The sequence below is a fragment of the Hemiscyllium ocellatum genome, chromosome 5, assembly GCF_020745735.1.
Source record: "Hemiscyllium ocellatum isolate sHemOce1 chromosome 5, sHemOce1.pat.X.cur, whole genome shotgun sequence".
Classification (NCBI taxonomy): domain Eukaryota; kingdom Metazoa; phylum Chordata; class Chondrichthyes; order Orectolobiformes; family Hemiscylliidae; genus Hemiscyllium; species Hemiscyllium ocellatum.
In genome coordinates, this window is record NC_083405.1 from 117,071,727 (window position 1) to 117,090,370 (window position 18,644).

Sequence of the window (18,644 nt, forward strand, 5' to 3'; positions counted from 1 at the left end):
ATGTAATGCCTTAATCCTACGATAGTCCATTATACCATTTACATATGTCATCACAGCAAAACAATGGCTGACTGCTGGGCAATAAGGGCTAATCTTCGACCAGATGGCTCCACACAATCCACACATGAACTACACAAACACCATTCTGCCACATATAACATGATAAAACAGACTGTGAAGAGGCTTTTATTCAAATATTAAATAATCTAAAGTACTTTTGGAAGTATTTGTTTCGAATTGCAGGAAAGAAAGCTTTATATTTTACTTTTCATAACATTTTCTTTTCATAGGTCGATCTGCATAATGGGCAAATATGCTTTTCTCCCTCAGAAAAATCCTCAAAGGCTTTCAAGCAAGTGTAGTGGAAGGTGTGAGAGCAGGACAGCAGCACTGTTTGCCGCACGGACGGACCACAATTCTCTCTCCGATCAGCAGTCTCATGGCATGTTGTGCTTCTAAAATGATCCAGAGGAGTGATACAAATTGGACAATCGAATACCTCCCTGAGGATTGCCTGAGGAAAGTTAAACGAACGTACGTTTTAACAAGAGAGCAAAATGTGAAGATTAGGACAACACAACAAGGGGAGCATTTCCAATCAGATCTGTTTGGCCAATATTTGAGTGGCAGGGTTTGTGTTTTTAAAATAGCCTGTATGTTAAAATTAGACACTCCTTTGAATATAAGCTAAAATACTGCAGGCTTCTGACTGACTTATCTGGTTAGGGACCCAGGAATGGTAGACAGATAATTCCTAACTAATCAATGAGTAAATAAGCAACCCAATATGACAACTCCTCTGGTCCATTGACTGTCCACTGACCTCCTGACCCTCACCCCCACCATCCAACCCTGATTCCTCCGAACCTGACCTCACTACCACTCTGCATTTAACTACCACCCATTGTAACAAAACTTCTCACCCACCTGCCAGACCGCCTCCTTCAGCCTGATGCTCCTGCATTCTTCCATACCTAGCTCCTCCTATAGTTTTTTAAACAGGGTTTAGACATTTGAAACACAGGCAGTAAGTGCAGTAAAAAAAAGGCATGTGGCTTTTATGAAGAATTTCTATACCTTTTTATCTGTGGAATCCTCTGTATGTTGCATTTGACCATAGGATGTAGGATCAGAAGTATGACTCACAAAATCTGCTCTGCTATTTAAGAACTTTGTGGAGAATCTGATAATCCTCAACTTTGTTTTCCTGCCTTTTCCCTATAACGCTTAATTCCGTTATTGATTAAAAATCTGTTGATCTCAGCCTTGAATGTATTTAATGTCCCAACCTCTATCGCCCCCTGTGGTAAAGCATTCCACAGATTCAAGTAAAAAATGAGGTCTGCAGATGCTGGAGATCACAGCTGCAAATGTGTTGCTGGTCAAAGCACAGCAGGCCAGGCAGCATCTCAGGAATAGAGAATTCGACGTTTCGAGCATAAGCCCTTCATTCCACAGATTCAGTACCCTCTAAGAGAAGAAATTCCTCTTCATCTGTATCCTCACTGGGCCACCTTTTATTCTGAGATTATGCCCTCTGGTCCCAGCCTCTGTCCCAAAGGGAAACAACCTCTCAGTGTCTATTCTGTCAAGCCCCCTAAAAATCTGACACGTTTCAGTAAGGCCACCTCTGTTTTTCTAAATTCTAATGAGTACAGAACCAACCTATTCAACTGTTCCTTTTTAAGAAAATCCCTCCATGCCCAGATCAAGTGAACCTTTTCTGGATTGTCTACAATGTCAGTATATAGTTCCATAAGTTTCACTGCTAGGACCACAATTGTTTACAATATATATTAATGACTCCGAGGAAGGAAGTGAATCCACTGGAGTCAATTTTGCAGATGGCACTAAAATAAGTGGAAATGCAGTTGTGAGAGGGATACAAACAGATTACAGAGGCAGATTGATAGGTTAAATAAGTGTGCGAGAAGTTGGAAAATGGAGTATAATGTGGGAAAATGAGAAGTTGTTCAATTTGGAAGCTAAAACAAAAGAAAGGAGAATTATTTAAATAGAGAGCTGCAGCACAAAGGGCCTTGGGGTACTTGTTTTTGTATTTGTGAAATACAGGAAGCAAGCACAGGTGCAGTCGGTAATAAGGAAGGCTAATGGAAGTTAGCCCTTATTGTAAGGGGGTTGGAGTATAAGAGTGGGAAAGTCTCATACAACTGGACAAGCTGCTAGTGAGACCACATGTGGTGTAATGTGAGCAGTTTTGGTCCCCTTATTTAAGGTAAAATATTTCATTGGAGACAGTTCAGAGTAGATTCACAAGGACAATCCCTGACATGGAGAGATTATCTTATGATCAAAGGCTAAACAGGTTGAGATTTACTGAAGTTTAAAGAATGAGAGGTGATCTAATTTGAAACATATAGGATTCTTATGGGCCTTATCTGGGTAAATACTGAGAGGATATTACCCATCATGGGAGAGTCTAGGACTAGAGGGCATAGTCTCAGAATTAAAGAGGTAGCAATTTAAGTCTGAGATTAGGTGGAATTTCTTTTCTCAGTGAGTTGACTGTCTTTGAATTCCCTGCCACAGAGAGCTGGAGAGCAGAGTTCTTGCATATATTTAAGACTGAGATAGATCATTGATCCATAGGGTTATGGGGAAAGACAAGGAAAGTGGATGTGAAGGATGTTGGATCAGCCATGTTTCAATTGAATGATGGAGCAGGCTCAAGGGGCCGAATGGCCTCCTCTTGTTGCTATTTCATATTATTCTTCCTTGGATTAGAAGAACAATACTATTCACACTACTCTAGGTGGACTAGAACCTTGGATACTTTTAACAAGATTTCCCATGTTTTATTATTCTATTTGATTAAAGACAACCAATCTATTTGCCTTCTCTATTATGCACTGTACTTGTATGCTAGCTTTTTGTGATTTATCCATGAGATTTATGCATATTTTTCCTTTTCAGGTAATAGTCCAATTTGCTGTTGTCAGGATCCCTGGTACCATTCCAGTGATTCTCCTGTGGCCTCTTGCAACCTTGATATCCTTCCTATGGTATGGAATTGGGCACAATATTCCAGTCGGCTGGGGTCTAACCAGAGATCGATTAACTCAATATTAGTGCCTTAGTGTGATGAGAAACAAAATGAAGCAATTCAGCGTTTTCTTCATTGACTCTGGGATGCATTTAGCAGCAAGTCCATTTAGGAATAAATCAACAAATTACTTAAAAGCAGAATATTGTGGATTCTGCAAGTCTGGAATAAAGGCGGAAAATGCAGGGAGTAATTAGCAGGTCTGACCGCGTAGAGACCCAAGAATTAACATTTCGGGTCTGGGGCCTTTCATCAGAAGACAGTCGAACCTATGCAGAGAAATAGTCACCCCAGTGATTTGACATTCTCATCACTCTGGATGTCTGTACATTTGTCACGTACATTTGTTAATTTGTACAATGTCAGGATTCTCACAAAACACCTGAATGCGATAGACGGTTAAAACCTAGCACCATGGCTATCTATTTTTTTCCTCTGATTTTTGCCCCTGCAACAGCCTTTGTGCCTTCGGGTGTGGACAATATTAAAATATAATTTTACATTGAATTGCTGGAGGTGTACTGTCAAATTCTTAAGCTGCAGCCTAATCTGATTGGAAATGAGACTTATTAATAACCTTTAGTTGTATTTGCTCCCACTCTTCTTCCGATATAAGGGGAACACGTCGCCTCTCCAATTGCTGCAGAACTCTCCTGTTTGTAGCTACTGACTGATCAATTTCAGAAAAGAGTTTCTCAATATCCACATCGCATGACCTCACCAACCTGTCATTAATCTCTTGTAGCTGTGGAAACACAAAGCTTTGTTGGTTAGTAATTTAACAAATAGAAATGGATAGTTCACAAGCTCAACTGTGGTTTCTCAATTTAAATTAATTAAAAATGATCAATAATGGCTAATATTCTACAAAGCATGTTACAGCCTGTGTATGTGTCCTGTGCAAGTTCCTGCACTATTTCAGACTTTCACCTATTAAAATATTACTATAGAAAATTAGAAAAAGGTCTTTCACTTATATAGTGTTTTTTCACAGCCAATGATGTTGGAAACTCTTTTACAGCCAAATAAGTATTACTTAAAGTACAGAGTCACTGCTGTGGCATTGAAGGAACGTGTGCAATGAACCCCTACAAAAAGCAATGTGGAAATGGCCAGATAATGTTTTTCATGAAGTTGGCTAAGGGATGAATATAGGCCAGCGCACCAGAGGTAACTACCCTGCTCTTCTTTACCGTGTGAGATCTTTTTTAACATCTACTGCAGGAGACTGATGTGGCCTCAGTTTAATTTTCAGTTTGAAAGACAATCCCACAGTCCTGCGTTGCAGTATCAGCCTTGATTTTTGTACTCATGTTCTGGAGTGGGGCTTAAATATACAGGCTCAGAAGCAAAGATACCAACTGCAAATAGCTGACCCTACAAGTAATATTAATGCTTGTTGCAAAGGATATTAACGGTTCTAGTACCAGTCATCAGGATAAATTTTATCGTAGTGGAATGCTCTTCACCTGAAACACAAACTCTCATATAAAATAAACTAAAGTAATGCGAACGCTGGTGATCTGAAACAAAAACACAAACCCACATGTCTTCTTAGCATTTAGCTATTTCTTAAATAAGTCCCTTGTCCTTGCCTCAAGCTCCTGCCTACGCAGAACGTTTGCATTTTTAATTAAATGCTCGATACAGATACAAGATAAATTAATTTCAAGGTACATTGAATTATTACAGAAATAAATGTAAAAACTTAGAGATGTGTGTACTTAGTGTCTTAATATATTCCTCAAATATCTCAGTGTTTTACATACAATTCATTTACTTTGAAGTCTGGTGCCTGTTATTATATAGGCAAATACAGTTCAGTAAAACCATTCAATGTAAGATATAATTGTTTCCAATCCTTTTGGGAGTATTTTATAGTGCTGGGTTATAGTTTGTGGTTCAGCAGCAGGCTTTTAGTAGATTGAAAATCTGAATAACATGAGATGTTCATTATTTGTAACTAACAACCATCCAAAATGATTGGCTTCACTAATCAGGAATATAGCCAAAATTTCCATTACATAAATAGTTCCTCAATTCAGCTTCTCCTCCTCCACCCAAGCTGTAACCCATGTAGACTACAAATGTGTCAAGTGACAATTTGTAAGGGATGTTATTTTCCATCATTGTGTTATCATCTACATATTAAATGGAACAGCGGAAGGCAAGCACACGTGATCACTTTTAGGATTTACAAAGGTGGTTGACATCAAATGGAAACTGAACTCAAAGGCGTGTGGTTAGCTAGATTTTGGAACTTCCAGATTTAAAAAAAAATTCTGTTTAATCTATTGCCAAAACCAAAATCTGCAGAAAAAAACATCCCATTTATTATCACTTTAGCTTCCCCTATATTTAATCTAATTCCAAATGAAATCTTACATGACTTGAAACAGGCTTTTCGCTTTGCACATTATACCTTCTCAATACAACAGCAGAAAACTGGAAGGTGAAGATACACAAGAGAATTTACACTGATCTAAGGCATCCTGTGCAGAACTTGGTGTGACAAGCAAAAATCTGAAGTTTAGAGCAAGGTCATCGTATCCGTGCATAACTTTCTAACTATTAAAATTAAATTTGATCCCAAATTCGGTATTAATCTGATCAAAACTTTCTATTTTTGGTTTTAAAATGCATCCTAAACTAAACATGCCAAGATCTGAAAATAATTAATCGAAACATATGGCATTAAAAGGCAGGACAGTGAAGTTTATATTCCATTCAGCGGCTTGACTTTCTGACCTCATTGCAGCCTTGGTCTGAAAGTGGACAAGTGAGCCGTAATGAAAAAGGGAGACAAGAGTGACTGTCCTTAATGTTCATGCAGCATTTGACCAAATGTGTAAACAAGGCACCCTGGCAAAATTGGAGTCCATGGGAATTAGGGGGAAAGTTTTCTGCAAGTTAGAGATGTACACAGCCTGAATAAAGCTGGCTGTGGTTGTTGGATGTTGAACATCTCAGCTCCACAACTTCACTGAAGGAATTTTTTAGGGCCCAACCATCTTCAGCTGCTGGACCAATGATCATCTCTCCATCATAAGGTCAAAGGCAGAGATGTTCACGGATGATCGCAATCATGACTCCTCAGAAGCAGTTTATGTTCATGTGCAGCAAGACCAGGTCAGCATTCAGATAGGTTCGATTAATGGCAAATGGCATGTAATGACCACCTCCAGTCAAAGGTACAGTTCTAGAGGGGTGCAGGGCAGAGTTACCTGGGTTTATTGTAAATAAATAATAGAAGGTGGTAAGGCAGGATATGGCTATAATATACAAAACATCTATCAAACTTAAGATGCAGGAGCACAAGAACGCCATTCAGCCAGTCGAGTCTGCTCTGCCATTCAGTGAGATCATGGCTGGTCTGATAACTCTCAATTTTACTTTGCTGCCTTTTCCCTCTAATGCTTGTTTCATTTACAGATTAAAGATCTGTCTTCCTCGGGCTTAAAAATACTTAATGACCCAACCTCTCAGCCTCAGTGGTAAAGAATTCCACAAATTTACTATTCTCTGAGATATGAAATTGTCCTCGCCTCTGAGTAAGACGGGTGACTCTTTACTGCGGTATTATTAGTCCTGGATCTAGATTGGCTGGCAGCATCTGGTGTGGGATTTCTGTTGTCTCGGGACCTGAGTCAATGGCCAGTTAAGTTTCTGAATACATTTAGCTGGTATAGTACAGACAAAGGACTGCGGATGCTGGAAATCTGAAATAAAAACAAAAGGTACGAGAGAATCTCAACAGGGCTGACAGCATCTGTAGAGAGAAAAATAGAGTTAATCTATTATGTGGAAAGTGGCAAGTAACATTTGGGCCACACAAATGTCAGATCATAACCATCTCCAATAAGAGACAATCTCACCACTGCCTATTGACATTCAACAGTGTTCCGCTGAATCTCCCACTATCAACATTCTGGAGGTTAACATTGACCAGAAACTCAACTGGACTTGTCACATATATACAGTGGCTACAAGAGCAGGTTCACACTTAAATTGTCACTTTGATCCCAAATTAGCACTGTCTTTTCCCTGGTTATTCTCTTTTCACTAATACACTAATAAAACACTCGTGAAGTTTCAGAGTCATACAGCATGGAATAGACCATTCAGTCCAACCAGTCCATACCGACCATATTCCCAAACTAAACTAGTCCCAACTGCCTGCTCCTGGCCCATATCCCTCCAAACCTCTCCTATTTATGTACTTAGCCAAATGTTTTTTAAATGTTGTAACTGTAACCCCATCCACCAGTGGAAGTTCATTCCACCCACGAATTGCACTCTGTGTAAAAAAAATTGCCCCTCATGTCTTTATTAGATATTTCTCCTCTCAGGTTAAAAATATGCTCCCTAGTCTGGAAATCCCCCACCCTTGAGAAAAGATACCTGTCTTTTGCTTTTTCTACACCCCTCATGATTTCATAAACCTCTATAAGGTCACCGCTCAACCTCCAATGCTCCAGTGAAAGAAATCTTAGCGTTTCCAGCCTCTCCTTATAACCCAAACCACCCATTCCCAGCAATGTCCTGGTAAATCTCTTTTGAAACCTCTCCAGTTTAATAATCTTCCTATAGCAGGGCAACCAGAACTGGTCACAGCCCTCCAGAAGAGGCTTCACCAATGTCCTGTTTAATCTCATCGTAACATCCCAATCTCTTTATTCAAATGTCTCCACAATAAAGGCAAGAATGCCAAACATCCTCCTAACCACCCTATCTAAATGTGATGCAAACTTAAAAAAATTATGAACTTGAACCCCTAGGCCTCTGTTCTAACGCTACCCAAGGCCTTACTTTTAATTGTACAAGTTCTGCCCTTGTTTGTTTTACCAAAATGCAATACCTTGCATTTATCCATATTCAACTCTATTTGGCACACTTTAACTCATTGTCCGAATTGATCAAGATCTCTTTGTAATTTTAGATAACCTTCTCCACTGAACACTATGCCACCAATTTTGGTGTCATCCACAAACTTACTAACCATGCCTTCTATATTCCCACCCAAATCGTTTATATAAATAACAAACAAAAGTGGACCCAGCACCGATCCCTTTGGGACACTACTGGTCACAGGACTCCAGTCTGAAAAACAACCCTCCGCCAATGATCACAAAACATGGCAGATATTGGAATTTGAATTAAGTAAGAAAATGTGGGATTTCATGATGACCATGAAATCACAGCCAACTGCTGGAAAAACCCATCTGGTTCACACATATCCTTCAGGGAAGGAAATCTGTTTGCCTTACCCTGTCTGGCCTACATGTGACTCCGTACCCACAGCAAGACAGTTGGCTCTCAACTGACAATAAATAATGATCTGGCCTGTGAAGTCCACATTCTGCAAATGAATAAATATTTAAAAAAATCAAAGATCCTTAGACGGCACCTTCCAAACACATGATCACTTCCACACTGATGGTCTAGGGCAACAGCTGCACGGGAACACAACAACCTCCCAAGCTCCCCTCCAAGCCACTCACCATCCTGACTTGGAAACTGATTGCCATTCCTTCACTATTGCTGGGTCAAAATCCTGGAATTCACTTTCTAATAGCATTATGGGGGTACCTTCAGAACATGGACTGCAGCAGTTCAAGAAGGCAGCTCACCACCACCTTCTCAAGGGCAACTAGAGACAGGCAATAAATGCTGGCCAGCCAGCAACACCCACATTCCACGAGTGAATTTAAAAAAAATCTGGCAGCTTCCAAAATGATGAAATGCAGAGTATTGTTGCAGATTCTAGTATTGCATGCCAAGTGTCCTTGCTGCAAGAGTCTGCAAAATAGGGCTGGGCCTGACATATGAAGAATTATATAGGTTTTTTTTAAATATGGCTACCCCAACCAAATTGTAATTGTGTGTTTTCAAGAGCTGTAAACCTGCATTAATGTCTCTGAAACAAAGAAGCAAACTGAAGACTTTGAGAATGAGTACTAGCTTGGTGTAGAATAAAAACAGTCAGGAGACCTAAACCAACAATAATGAGACAGTGCTCAAAGCTGACTTTAAGCAAATTTAAACTGATACTTGATTCTGCGCTGTCTTACAGATCCAGTTTTCCCAATCAGACTGGTCATGTGCCAGCTCCTTAGCCACAACACTGTCAGCTAATTTACCTTTTGACACACTGCAGTGAGCTGTAGCTGTGCCAAGGCTGTACAATGTCAGTACTCATTAAGCATGCTCATCCTGAAGCTATTAGTCCCCTTCATTTCATTAAGCTGCATACTGAGCTAACACTCAAAGTGGAAAAGCAAATTCTTCTTTGAGAAATATGTGCATAGATTATTTAATTCTCAACCAAGCCATTGCCAGCGGTTAAAGAAAATAACTTTGCCCCTATGTTCTCACTACTAAAACACCTATTCATCTCCCAGTTTGAAGTTAATAACCATTTAAATCCAGATTTGTTTTTAGCTGCGATGACTAAGTTGCATATCCTGCAGGACAAGATAAAGTTCTATTGATAGAAGTAAGAAGTGCATTTAAAGAGAACTAGATTTTGTTGTTCTTGGAAGGAGAACATTACTATATTTTTAGTAAGTCTATTTCTGAGTTTTAAAAGACTCCAAATTAATAAATCATTTATTTGGATATATCTGTTATAGATTAATGGTAATCTCACTTTAAAATGGAAACTCATCTGCGGGTGTGACTGCAATACTCAAATTGTTCTGAACATGACTTAGCTTCATTTTAAGTCACCAGCACACCAGAAAACAAATCTCCATATGTACCCCATGGTTAGATTAGATTCCCTACAGCGCAGAAACAGGCCCTTCAGCCCAACAAGTCCACACCGACACTCCAAAGAGTAACCCACCCAGACCCATTCACCTACTCCCTACTGATGCACCCATCACTATGGGCAATTGAGCATGGCCAATTCACCTGACCCACACATTTTTGGACTGTGGGAGGAAGCCAGAGTACCTGGAGGAACCCCACACAGACACAGGAAGAATGTGCAAACTCCACACAGACGGTTGCCCAAGGCTGGAATCAAACCCAGGTCCCTGGCACTGCGAGGCAGCAGTGCTAACCACTGAGTCACTGTGCTGCCAACTGGTTTAAGTGCTGCTTTTTTTTTAAGAACAAATACTGAACAAGTTGTAACTTTCCATAGTAGTGGATCTCCCAACGACATTGCTCAAAGTGAATCAGGGGATGTGTTTTATAATAAAGTGAACATTGACATCTAATGCCAAATATATCATCAGTGTCACTGATTTTCAGTGACTGAATACACAAAATGATATGAAGGAGCATTATTTGTTGTTTTACTTACAGCATTCCAAGTACAAATTATTGGATATTTTTAAATTATTTGTAAATTATTTTTAGATAGGGCTGCTTCCCTGTCTATTAGGAATGCAGAAAATGCAACTGGTGGAATTGGGAATGCTTTCTCTTTCCAGCATGCAATTGCTTGTTTTTTTAATATTATTATTCTTATTATTCTTCAGCTGAACATAATCCTGCCACCTCTCCCATAACCTTCATTATTTATCCAGACTTATGACAAAAACATTTAAATGAATAAAAAGCATAATTTGTTGGCATTTACAATAGATTTCATTTTCCTATGTCCACCTGTTTTAATTATTTACAACAGAAGCCCTGTCATCCTAGGAACTCTTAAAAACCCTTGAAAGTTTAATTTTGCAATGTCTGCAACATTTACTGAAGGATATGTTTCGTGCAAGAAATATGAGCAGAAAAAGGCTGTATAAGCTTTTGGGTCTGCAGTTCCATTCAATCACATCATACCTGAACTGCCTATATCATCACCTCGACGTTACCATCCTATTCCAATATCCTTTGATTTCCTAAATGCCCGAGTTCCTTCAGTCTCGGCTTACGTGTTGTTATTTGCTGAGCAGCCACAGCTCTTTGGATTAAAGAACTCAAATGCTTCACAAACCTCGAAGCGAAGACATTTCTCCTCATCTTGGTCTTAAATAGCTAATCCTCTTCTTTGAAATTATGATCTCTAGTTCTAGACTGTCCAGATGAGAAAGTATGAGAAGAAGTTTGAGTGAAGTATAAATGTCCCCACAGACTGATTATGATGAATGGCCCATTTCTGTGTTATGCTGCTGATGGATTCTCCAATTGCTTTGATGGATAAGTTTCTAGGAGATCGGCTGTTCACCACATATTTTGTGTTATCTCACGTTACCTGTAAATACAAATATTACAGTAGAGGTGACTGTTTTGGAGAAACTCAGCAGGACTAACAGCATCAATGGAAAGAGATGCAGAATTGATGTTTCAAGTCCAATATAATAATACTTCAGAACCCTGGCTCTGAGATTGCTTTGTGGAATATCTTTGCATCTGAGTTTAGGGCACCCTGTGATGCAGATTCCTGTACTCAGCTGGCTGTAGAATACAGTTGATAGGGTGGGAATGTAGAGGTAATATAGCAGTTCAGACATTGAACATAGAACAGTCTAGCACAGTGCAGGCCCTTCAGCTCTCGATGTTGTGCCAGCCTCTTATCTTATTTTAAGATCAGACTAACCTACATACCCTGCATTGTACTAGTTTCCATGTTTCGGGCATGAGCCCTTCTTCAGGAATGGCTCATGCCCGAAACGTCGAATCTCCTGTTCCTTGGATGCTGCCTGATCTGCTGCGCTGTTCCAGCAACACATTTTCAGCCCTGATCTCCAGCATCTGCAGTCCTCACTTTCTACTAGTTTCCATGTACCTATCCAAGATTTGCTTAAATGTCCCTAATGTATCTGACTCTATTACCATTGCTTGGTTAGAGACAAAAGACTGCAGATACTGGAATCCAAAGTAGACAGGCGAGAGGCTAGAAGAACACAGCAAGCCAGGCAGCATCCGGTAGCGCAGAAGTCAGCATTTTGGGTGAAGGGTTACACCCCTCCTGCCTGTCTATTACCACTGCTGACAGTGCATTCCATGCACCCAACACCCTCTGTGTAAAGAACCAACCTCTGACATCTCCCCCAAACCTTCCTCCAATCAACTTAAAATTATGCCCCCTCGTGATAACCAACAAGTGAGGGTAGGAATACGAGGATAGAGCAGATGAAAGTGTGGGTGAGGAGCTGGTGCAAGGGAGAAGGGTGCACATTTTTAGAACATTGGAATCTCATCTGGGGTAAAAGTGACCTGTACAAGAAGGACGGATTGCACCTGAATTGGAAGGGGTCCAATATACTGGCAGCGAAATTTGCTAAAGCTGCTCAGGAGGATTTAAACTAGTAAGGAGGTGGGGTGGGACTCAGGGAGATCAATCTGAAACTGGTATAGTTGGGAAAAGGAGCGAATCAAACAGTCAGGGCAGGAAGGAACAAAGCAGAAACCAAGGTAGGGCTGATAAATTAAACTGCATTTATTTCAACTAGGAGAAAGTGAGGACTGCAGATGCTGGAGATCAGAGCTGAAAAATGTGGTGCTGGAAAAGGGCAGCAGGTCAGGCAGCATCAAAGGAGCAGGAGAATCAATGTTTCGGGCATAAGCCCTTCTTCAGGCATTTATTTCAATGCAAGAGGCCTAACAGGGAAGGCAGATGAACTCAGGGCATGGTTAGGAACATGGGACTGGGATATCGTAGCAATTATAGAAACGTGGCTCAGGGACGGACAGGCCTGGCAGCTTAATGTTCCAGGATACAAATGCTACGGGAAGGATAGAAAGGGGGGCAAGAGAGGAGGGGGATGGGTGTTTTTGATAAGGGATAGCATTATTGTTGTACTTAGGGAGGATATTCCTGGGAATACATCCAGGGAAGTTATTTGGGTGGAACTGAGAAATAAGAAAGGGATGATCACCTTATTGGGATTGTAGTATAGGTCCCCTAATAGTCAGCAGGAAATTCAGAAACAAATTTGTAAGGAGATCTCAGTTATCTGTAAAAATAATTGGGTGGTTATGGTAGGGGATTTTAACTTTCCAAACACAGACAGGAACTGCCGTAGTGTTAAGGATTTAGATGGAGAGGAATTTGTTAAGTGTGTACAAGAAAATGTTCTGATTCAGTATGCTGATGTACCTATGAAAAAAGGTGCAAAACTTGACCTACTCTTGGGAAATAAGGCAGGGCAGGTGACTGAGGTGTCAGTGAGGGAGCACTTTGGGGCCAGTGACCATAGTTCTATTAGTTATGAATTAGTGATGGAAAAGGATAGACCAGATCTAAAAGTTGGAGTTCTAAATTGGAGAAAGGCCAATTTTGGTGGTATGAGGCAAGAACTTTCAAAAGCTGATTGGGGCGAATGTTTGCAGGTAAAGGTATGGCTGGAAAATGGGAAGCCTTCAGAAATAAGATTATGAGAGTCCAGAGATATTATCTTCCTGTCAAGATGAAAAGAAAGGCTGGCAATTGTGGGGAATGCTGAATGATGAGAGAAATTGAGGGTTTGGCTAAGAAAAAAAAGGAAGCATATGTCAGGTACAGACAGGAGAGATCAAGCAAACCCTTAGAAGAGTATAAAGGCAGTTGGAGTATAGTTAAGAGGGAAATCAGGAAGGCAAAAAGGGGACATGAGATAGCTTTGGCAAATAGGGTTAAAGAGAATCCAAAGGGTTTTTATAAATATATTAAGGACAAATGGATAACAAGGGAGAAAATAGGACCCCTCAAAGATCAGCAAGGCAGTGTTTGTGTGGGATTACAGGAGATGGGGGAGATACTAAACGAGTATTTTGCATCAGTGTTTACTGTGGAAAAGGACATAGAATTTATAGAATTTAGGGAAATAGATGGTGACATATTACAGAGGAGGAGCTGCTGGATGTCTTGAAATGCATAAAAGTGGATAAATCCCCAGGACCTGATTAAGTGTACCCTAGAACTCTGTGGGAAGCAAGAGAAGTGATTGCTGGGCCTCTTGCTGAGATATTTGAAACATTGATAGTTACAGGTGAAGTACCAGAAGACTGGAGGTTGACAAACGTGGTGCCACTGTTTAAGAAGTGTGGTAAGGACAAGCCAGGGAACTATAGACCAGTGAGCCTGACATTGATGTTCGGCAAGTTGCTGGAGGGAATCCTGAGGGACAGGATTTACATGTATTTAGAAAGGCAAGGACTGATTAGGATTAGTCAGCATTGCTTTCTGCATGGGAAATCATGTCTCATGAAATTGATTCCGTTTTTTGAAGTAACAAAGACAATTGATGAGGGCAGAGAGGTGGATGTGATTTATATTGTCTTCAGTAAGGTGTTCATCAAGGTTCCACATGGGACACTGGTTAGTAAGCCATTTTGATACAGAACCCTTCAAAGGTATAAGTCAGAGGGTGGTGGTGGAGCGCTGCTTTTCAGACTGGAGGCCTGTGACCAGTGCAACAAGGAATGGTGCTTGGTCCACTACTTTTTGTCATCTATATAAATGATTTGGATAGGAACATGGGAGGTATAGTTAGTAAGTTTGCAGATGACACCAAAATTGACAGCGGAGTGGACAGTGAAAAAGGTTACTTTGAGTACAATGGGGTCTTCCCAGATGAGCCAATGGGCTGAGGAGTGGCGGATAGAGATTAATTTAGATAAATGTGAGGTGCTGCATTTTGGAAAAGCAAATCAGAGCAGGACTTACACATTTAATGGTAAGGTCCGAGGGAGTGTTGCTGAACAAAAGGACTTTGGAGTGCAGGTTCATAGCTCCTTGAAAGTAGAGTCACAGGTAGATAGAATAGTGATGAAAATGTTTGGTCTGCTTTCCTTTCTTGGTCAGAGTATTGAGTATAGGAGATGGAAAGTCATTTTGTGGTTGTGCAGGACATTGGTTAGGCCACCTTTGAAATATTGCATGTAATTCTGGTCTCCTTCCTATCAGAAGGGTGTTGTGAAAGGGTTCAGAAGAGTTTTACAAGGATGTTGCCAGTGTTGTAGGATTTGAGCTATAGGGAGAGGCTGAACAGGCTGGGGCTGTTTTCCCTGGAGCATCGGAGGCTGAGGGGTGACCTTACAGAGGTTTATAAAATCATGAGGGGCATGGATAGGATAAATCGACAAGGTCTTTTCACTGGGATGGGGAGTCCAGAATTAGAAGGCATGGGTTTAGGGTGAGAGGGGAAAGATATAAAAGGAACCTATGGGGCAATTTTCATGCTGAAGGTGGTGCGTGTTTGGAATGAGCTGCCAGAGGAAGTGGTGGAGACAGATACAATTGCAACATTTAAAAGGCATCTGGATGTGTATATGAATAAGAAGGGTTTGTAGGGATATGGACCAAATGCTGGCAAATGGGACTAGATTGGTTTCGGATATCTGGTCAGCATGGATGAGTTGGACTGAAGGGTCTGTTTCAGTGCTGTGTATCTCTCTAACTATGACTCTATGACATTTCTGCCCTGGGAAAACATCTCTGGCTATCCACTCTATCCATGCCTCTCAACACCTTGTACACCTCTATTTAGTCACCTCTTATCCTTCTTCGCTCCAACAAGTAAAGCCTTAGCTCCCTCAACACTTCTTCATAAGGCACACCCCCCAGTCCAAGCAGCATCCTGGTAAATCTCCTCTGCACCCCTCTAAAGCTTCCACATCTTTCCTATAATGAGGCGAATAGAACTGAATGCAATATTCTAAGTGTGGTCTAACCAGGACTCTACAGAGCTGAAGCATAACCTTGCGGCTATCAATCACAATCCCTGGCTAATGAAAGCCAACACACCATACGTCTTCTTGGCAACTTGGATGGCAACTTTGAGGGATCTATGAACATGGACCCTACACCTGTTCCTCTGTTCCTCCACACCTCCAAGAAACCTGCCTTTAGCCCTGTATTCTGCATTCATATCCAACCTTCCAAAGTGAATGACTTCACACTTTTCCAGGTTGAACTCCATCTGCAGCCCAGTTTTGCGTCCAGTCAATGTCTGGTTGCAACCTACAACAGCCGTCCACACTATCCACAACTCCACCAACCTTTGTGTCATCGGCAAACTTACTAACCCACCCTTCCAGTTCCTCATCCAAGTCAATTATTGAATGGCGCAGCAGGCGGAATTGTCCATCCAGCTGATTCTTCCTCTGATGTATGCTGCTGTGTGGGAAACATGTCATTGAGTAAGCATTACAAATATTGCAAAATAAAACTTACAAGGGTTTTTGACAGATCCCACTTGTTTTCAGATTTTTTTGTAAGGTTGAAGCACTCTAAGGCTTAAGCAAAATGTTCAACAAATAGCCTGCAAGTGTTCTGGAGTCCTACGCCATATAAACTATTAATTCTCATGTACACCTCTTCTACACACTCTTAAAGGCTTTGATAATGTTCTTACACCGCGGTACCCAAATTTGAACACCCAAAATCTTGTAGCAAACTGGGCACTAATCAGTCATTTACAAATATTTAGTATGTCTTGCCAGCGCAAAAGGTTTTTTTGCATTTGTATACTGTCGTTCAATTTATTTTATTATTTACTAATGGGATGATGGCACTGCTCGTTACAGTAGCATTTATTATCTGTTCTTAATTGCTCAGGAGAAGGTAATCGTGAGCTAGTATGAAAGTGGGTGGAGTTTAAAATCCTCTCCTGTGCTCTTATTTATAATATTGTCTCCTGTCTTTAAAACAACTTTACCAACTTGCCTGGCTACTTTCTTCATCCTTGTCAAAATAGAACTTTGTCTTCTGTAATAAGGACACCTGTGATAACCTTGCAACCTTGAGGCATCATCAGTGCTTGGGAAGTGCAAGTTTTGGAAGTACAGGTTGGGACGTTGTGATTGTTATGCCTACATCTTATTTACAGAGCAGTGCAATGTTTGCTGCCCATATGTAAAAAGATAATTGATTCAAATGGAAGAGATTTATCTCCTCTCCCACTGACACAAACATTCATAGGCTCAGATTTCCCTTTTCACCACTGATTGTAACTGCTACGTGTCCAACCTTTCAGCCTGCAATGAAATAACAGCAAACTCTGAATATGGAATTGCTGCATAGGTTGCCCTTTGTGTTTGTATTGCAGAGTTTAGCAGCAATTATGAGGGTTATGGGGATGTAGTAAGCAGCCATTGGTTTGCTGATGACTACAGTGTGTGGCGAGGGTTTTGTTAACAGTGAAGGACTCAGGATAGATAGAACATAGAACATAGAAGGATACAGCGCAGTACAGGCCCTTCGGCCCTCGATGTTGCGCCGACCGAATCCTACCTAACCTATACTAGCCCAATAACTTCCAAATGCCTATCCAATGCCCGCTTAAATGACCATAAAGAAGGAGAGTTCACCACTGATACGGGCAGGGCATTCCATGAACTCACAACCCGCTGTGTGAAGAATCTACCCCTAACATCTGTCCTATACCTACCACCCCTTAATTTAAAGCTATGTCCCCTAGTAACACCTGACTCCATTAGCGGTAAAAGGTTCTTAGTATCTACCCTATCTAAACCCCTAATCATCTTATACACTTCTATCAGATCTCCCCTAAACCTTCTCTTCTCCAATGAGAACAGCCCCAAGTGCCTCAGCCTTTCCTCATAAGATTTTCCTACCATTCCAGGCAACATCCTGGTAAACCTCCTCTGCACTCGTTCTAAAGCTTCCACATCCTTCCTATAGTATGGCGACCAAAACTGCACACAATACTCCAGATGAGGCCGCACCAGAGTCTTATACAACTGCAACATGACCTCAGGACTCCGGAACTCAATTCCTCTGCCAATAAAGCCCAGTACACCATATGCCTTCCTCACAGCACTATTTACCTGGGTGGCAACTTTCAGAGATCTGTGTACATGGACACCAAGATCCCTCTGCTCATCCACACTACCAAGTAGCCTACCATTAGCCCAGTAATCCATCATCTTGTTATTCCTACCAAAGTGAACGACTTCGCACTTAGCTACATTGAATTCCATTTGCCACATTTCCGCCCAGCTCTGCAACTTATCTATATCCCGCTGTAACCTACCACTTCCTTCCTCACTATCCACAACTCCACCGACTTTTGTGTCATCCGCAAACTTGCTTACCCAGCTTTCAAGTCCTTCCTCTAGATCATTTATAAAGATAACAAAAAGCAATGGTCCCAAAACAGATCCTTGTGGTACACCGCTAGTAACTGCGCTCCAAGATGAACATAATCCATCAACTACTACCCTCTGTCTCCTTCCAGCCAGCCAATTCCTAATCCAAACCTCTAATGTATCCTCAATGCCATACCTCCGAAGTTTTAGCATTAGCCTACCATGGGGAACCTTATCGAACGCCTTACTAAAATCCATATACACAACATCTACTGCTTTACCCTCATCCACTTCCTTGGTCACCTTCTCAAAGAACTCAATAAGGTTTGTGAGGCACGACCTGCCCTTCACAAAACCATGCTGGCTATCCCTGATCACGTTATTCCTACCCAGATGTTCATAAATCTTATCCCTTACCATTCTCTTTAAGACTTTGCCCACCACTGAAGTCAGACTCACTGGCCTATAGTTGCTAGGGCTATCCCTACTCCCTTTCTTGAACAATGGGACCACATTCGCTATCCTCCAGTCCTCTGGTACTATTCCTGTTGACAACGACGACATAAAAATCCAGGCCAATGGCTCTGCTATC

General features: G+C 41.1%; 1 protein-coding gene across 1 annotated transcript in view; it reads right to left on the reverse strand.

Moving 5' to 3' along the window:
• Positions 1 to 268: 268 nt before the first annotated feature.
• rnf32 (ring finger protein 32) overlaps positions 269 to 18,644 on the reverse strand; it is a 63,807-nt gene continuing 45,431 nt past the window's right edge. The window contains exons 7-8 of the mRNA XM_060825729.1: positions 3,642 to 3,809; positions 269 to 514 (exon numbers count right to left, since the gene is read on the reverse strand). Coding sequence (XP_060681712.1) covers positions 269 to 514; positions 3,642 to 3,809 — 414 coding nt within the window. The remainder of the gene's footprint in view (positions 515 to 3,641; positions 3,810 to 18,644) is intronic.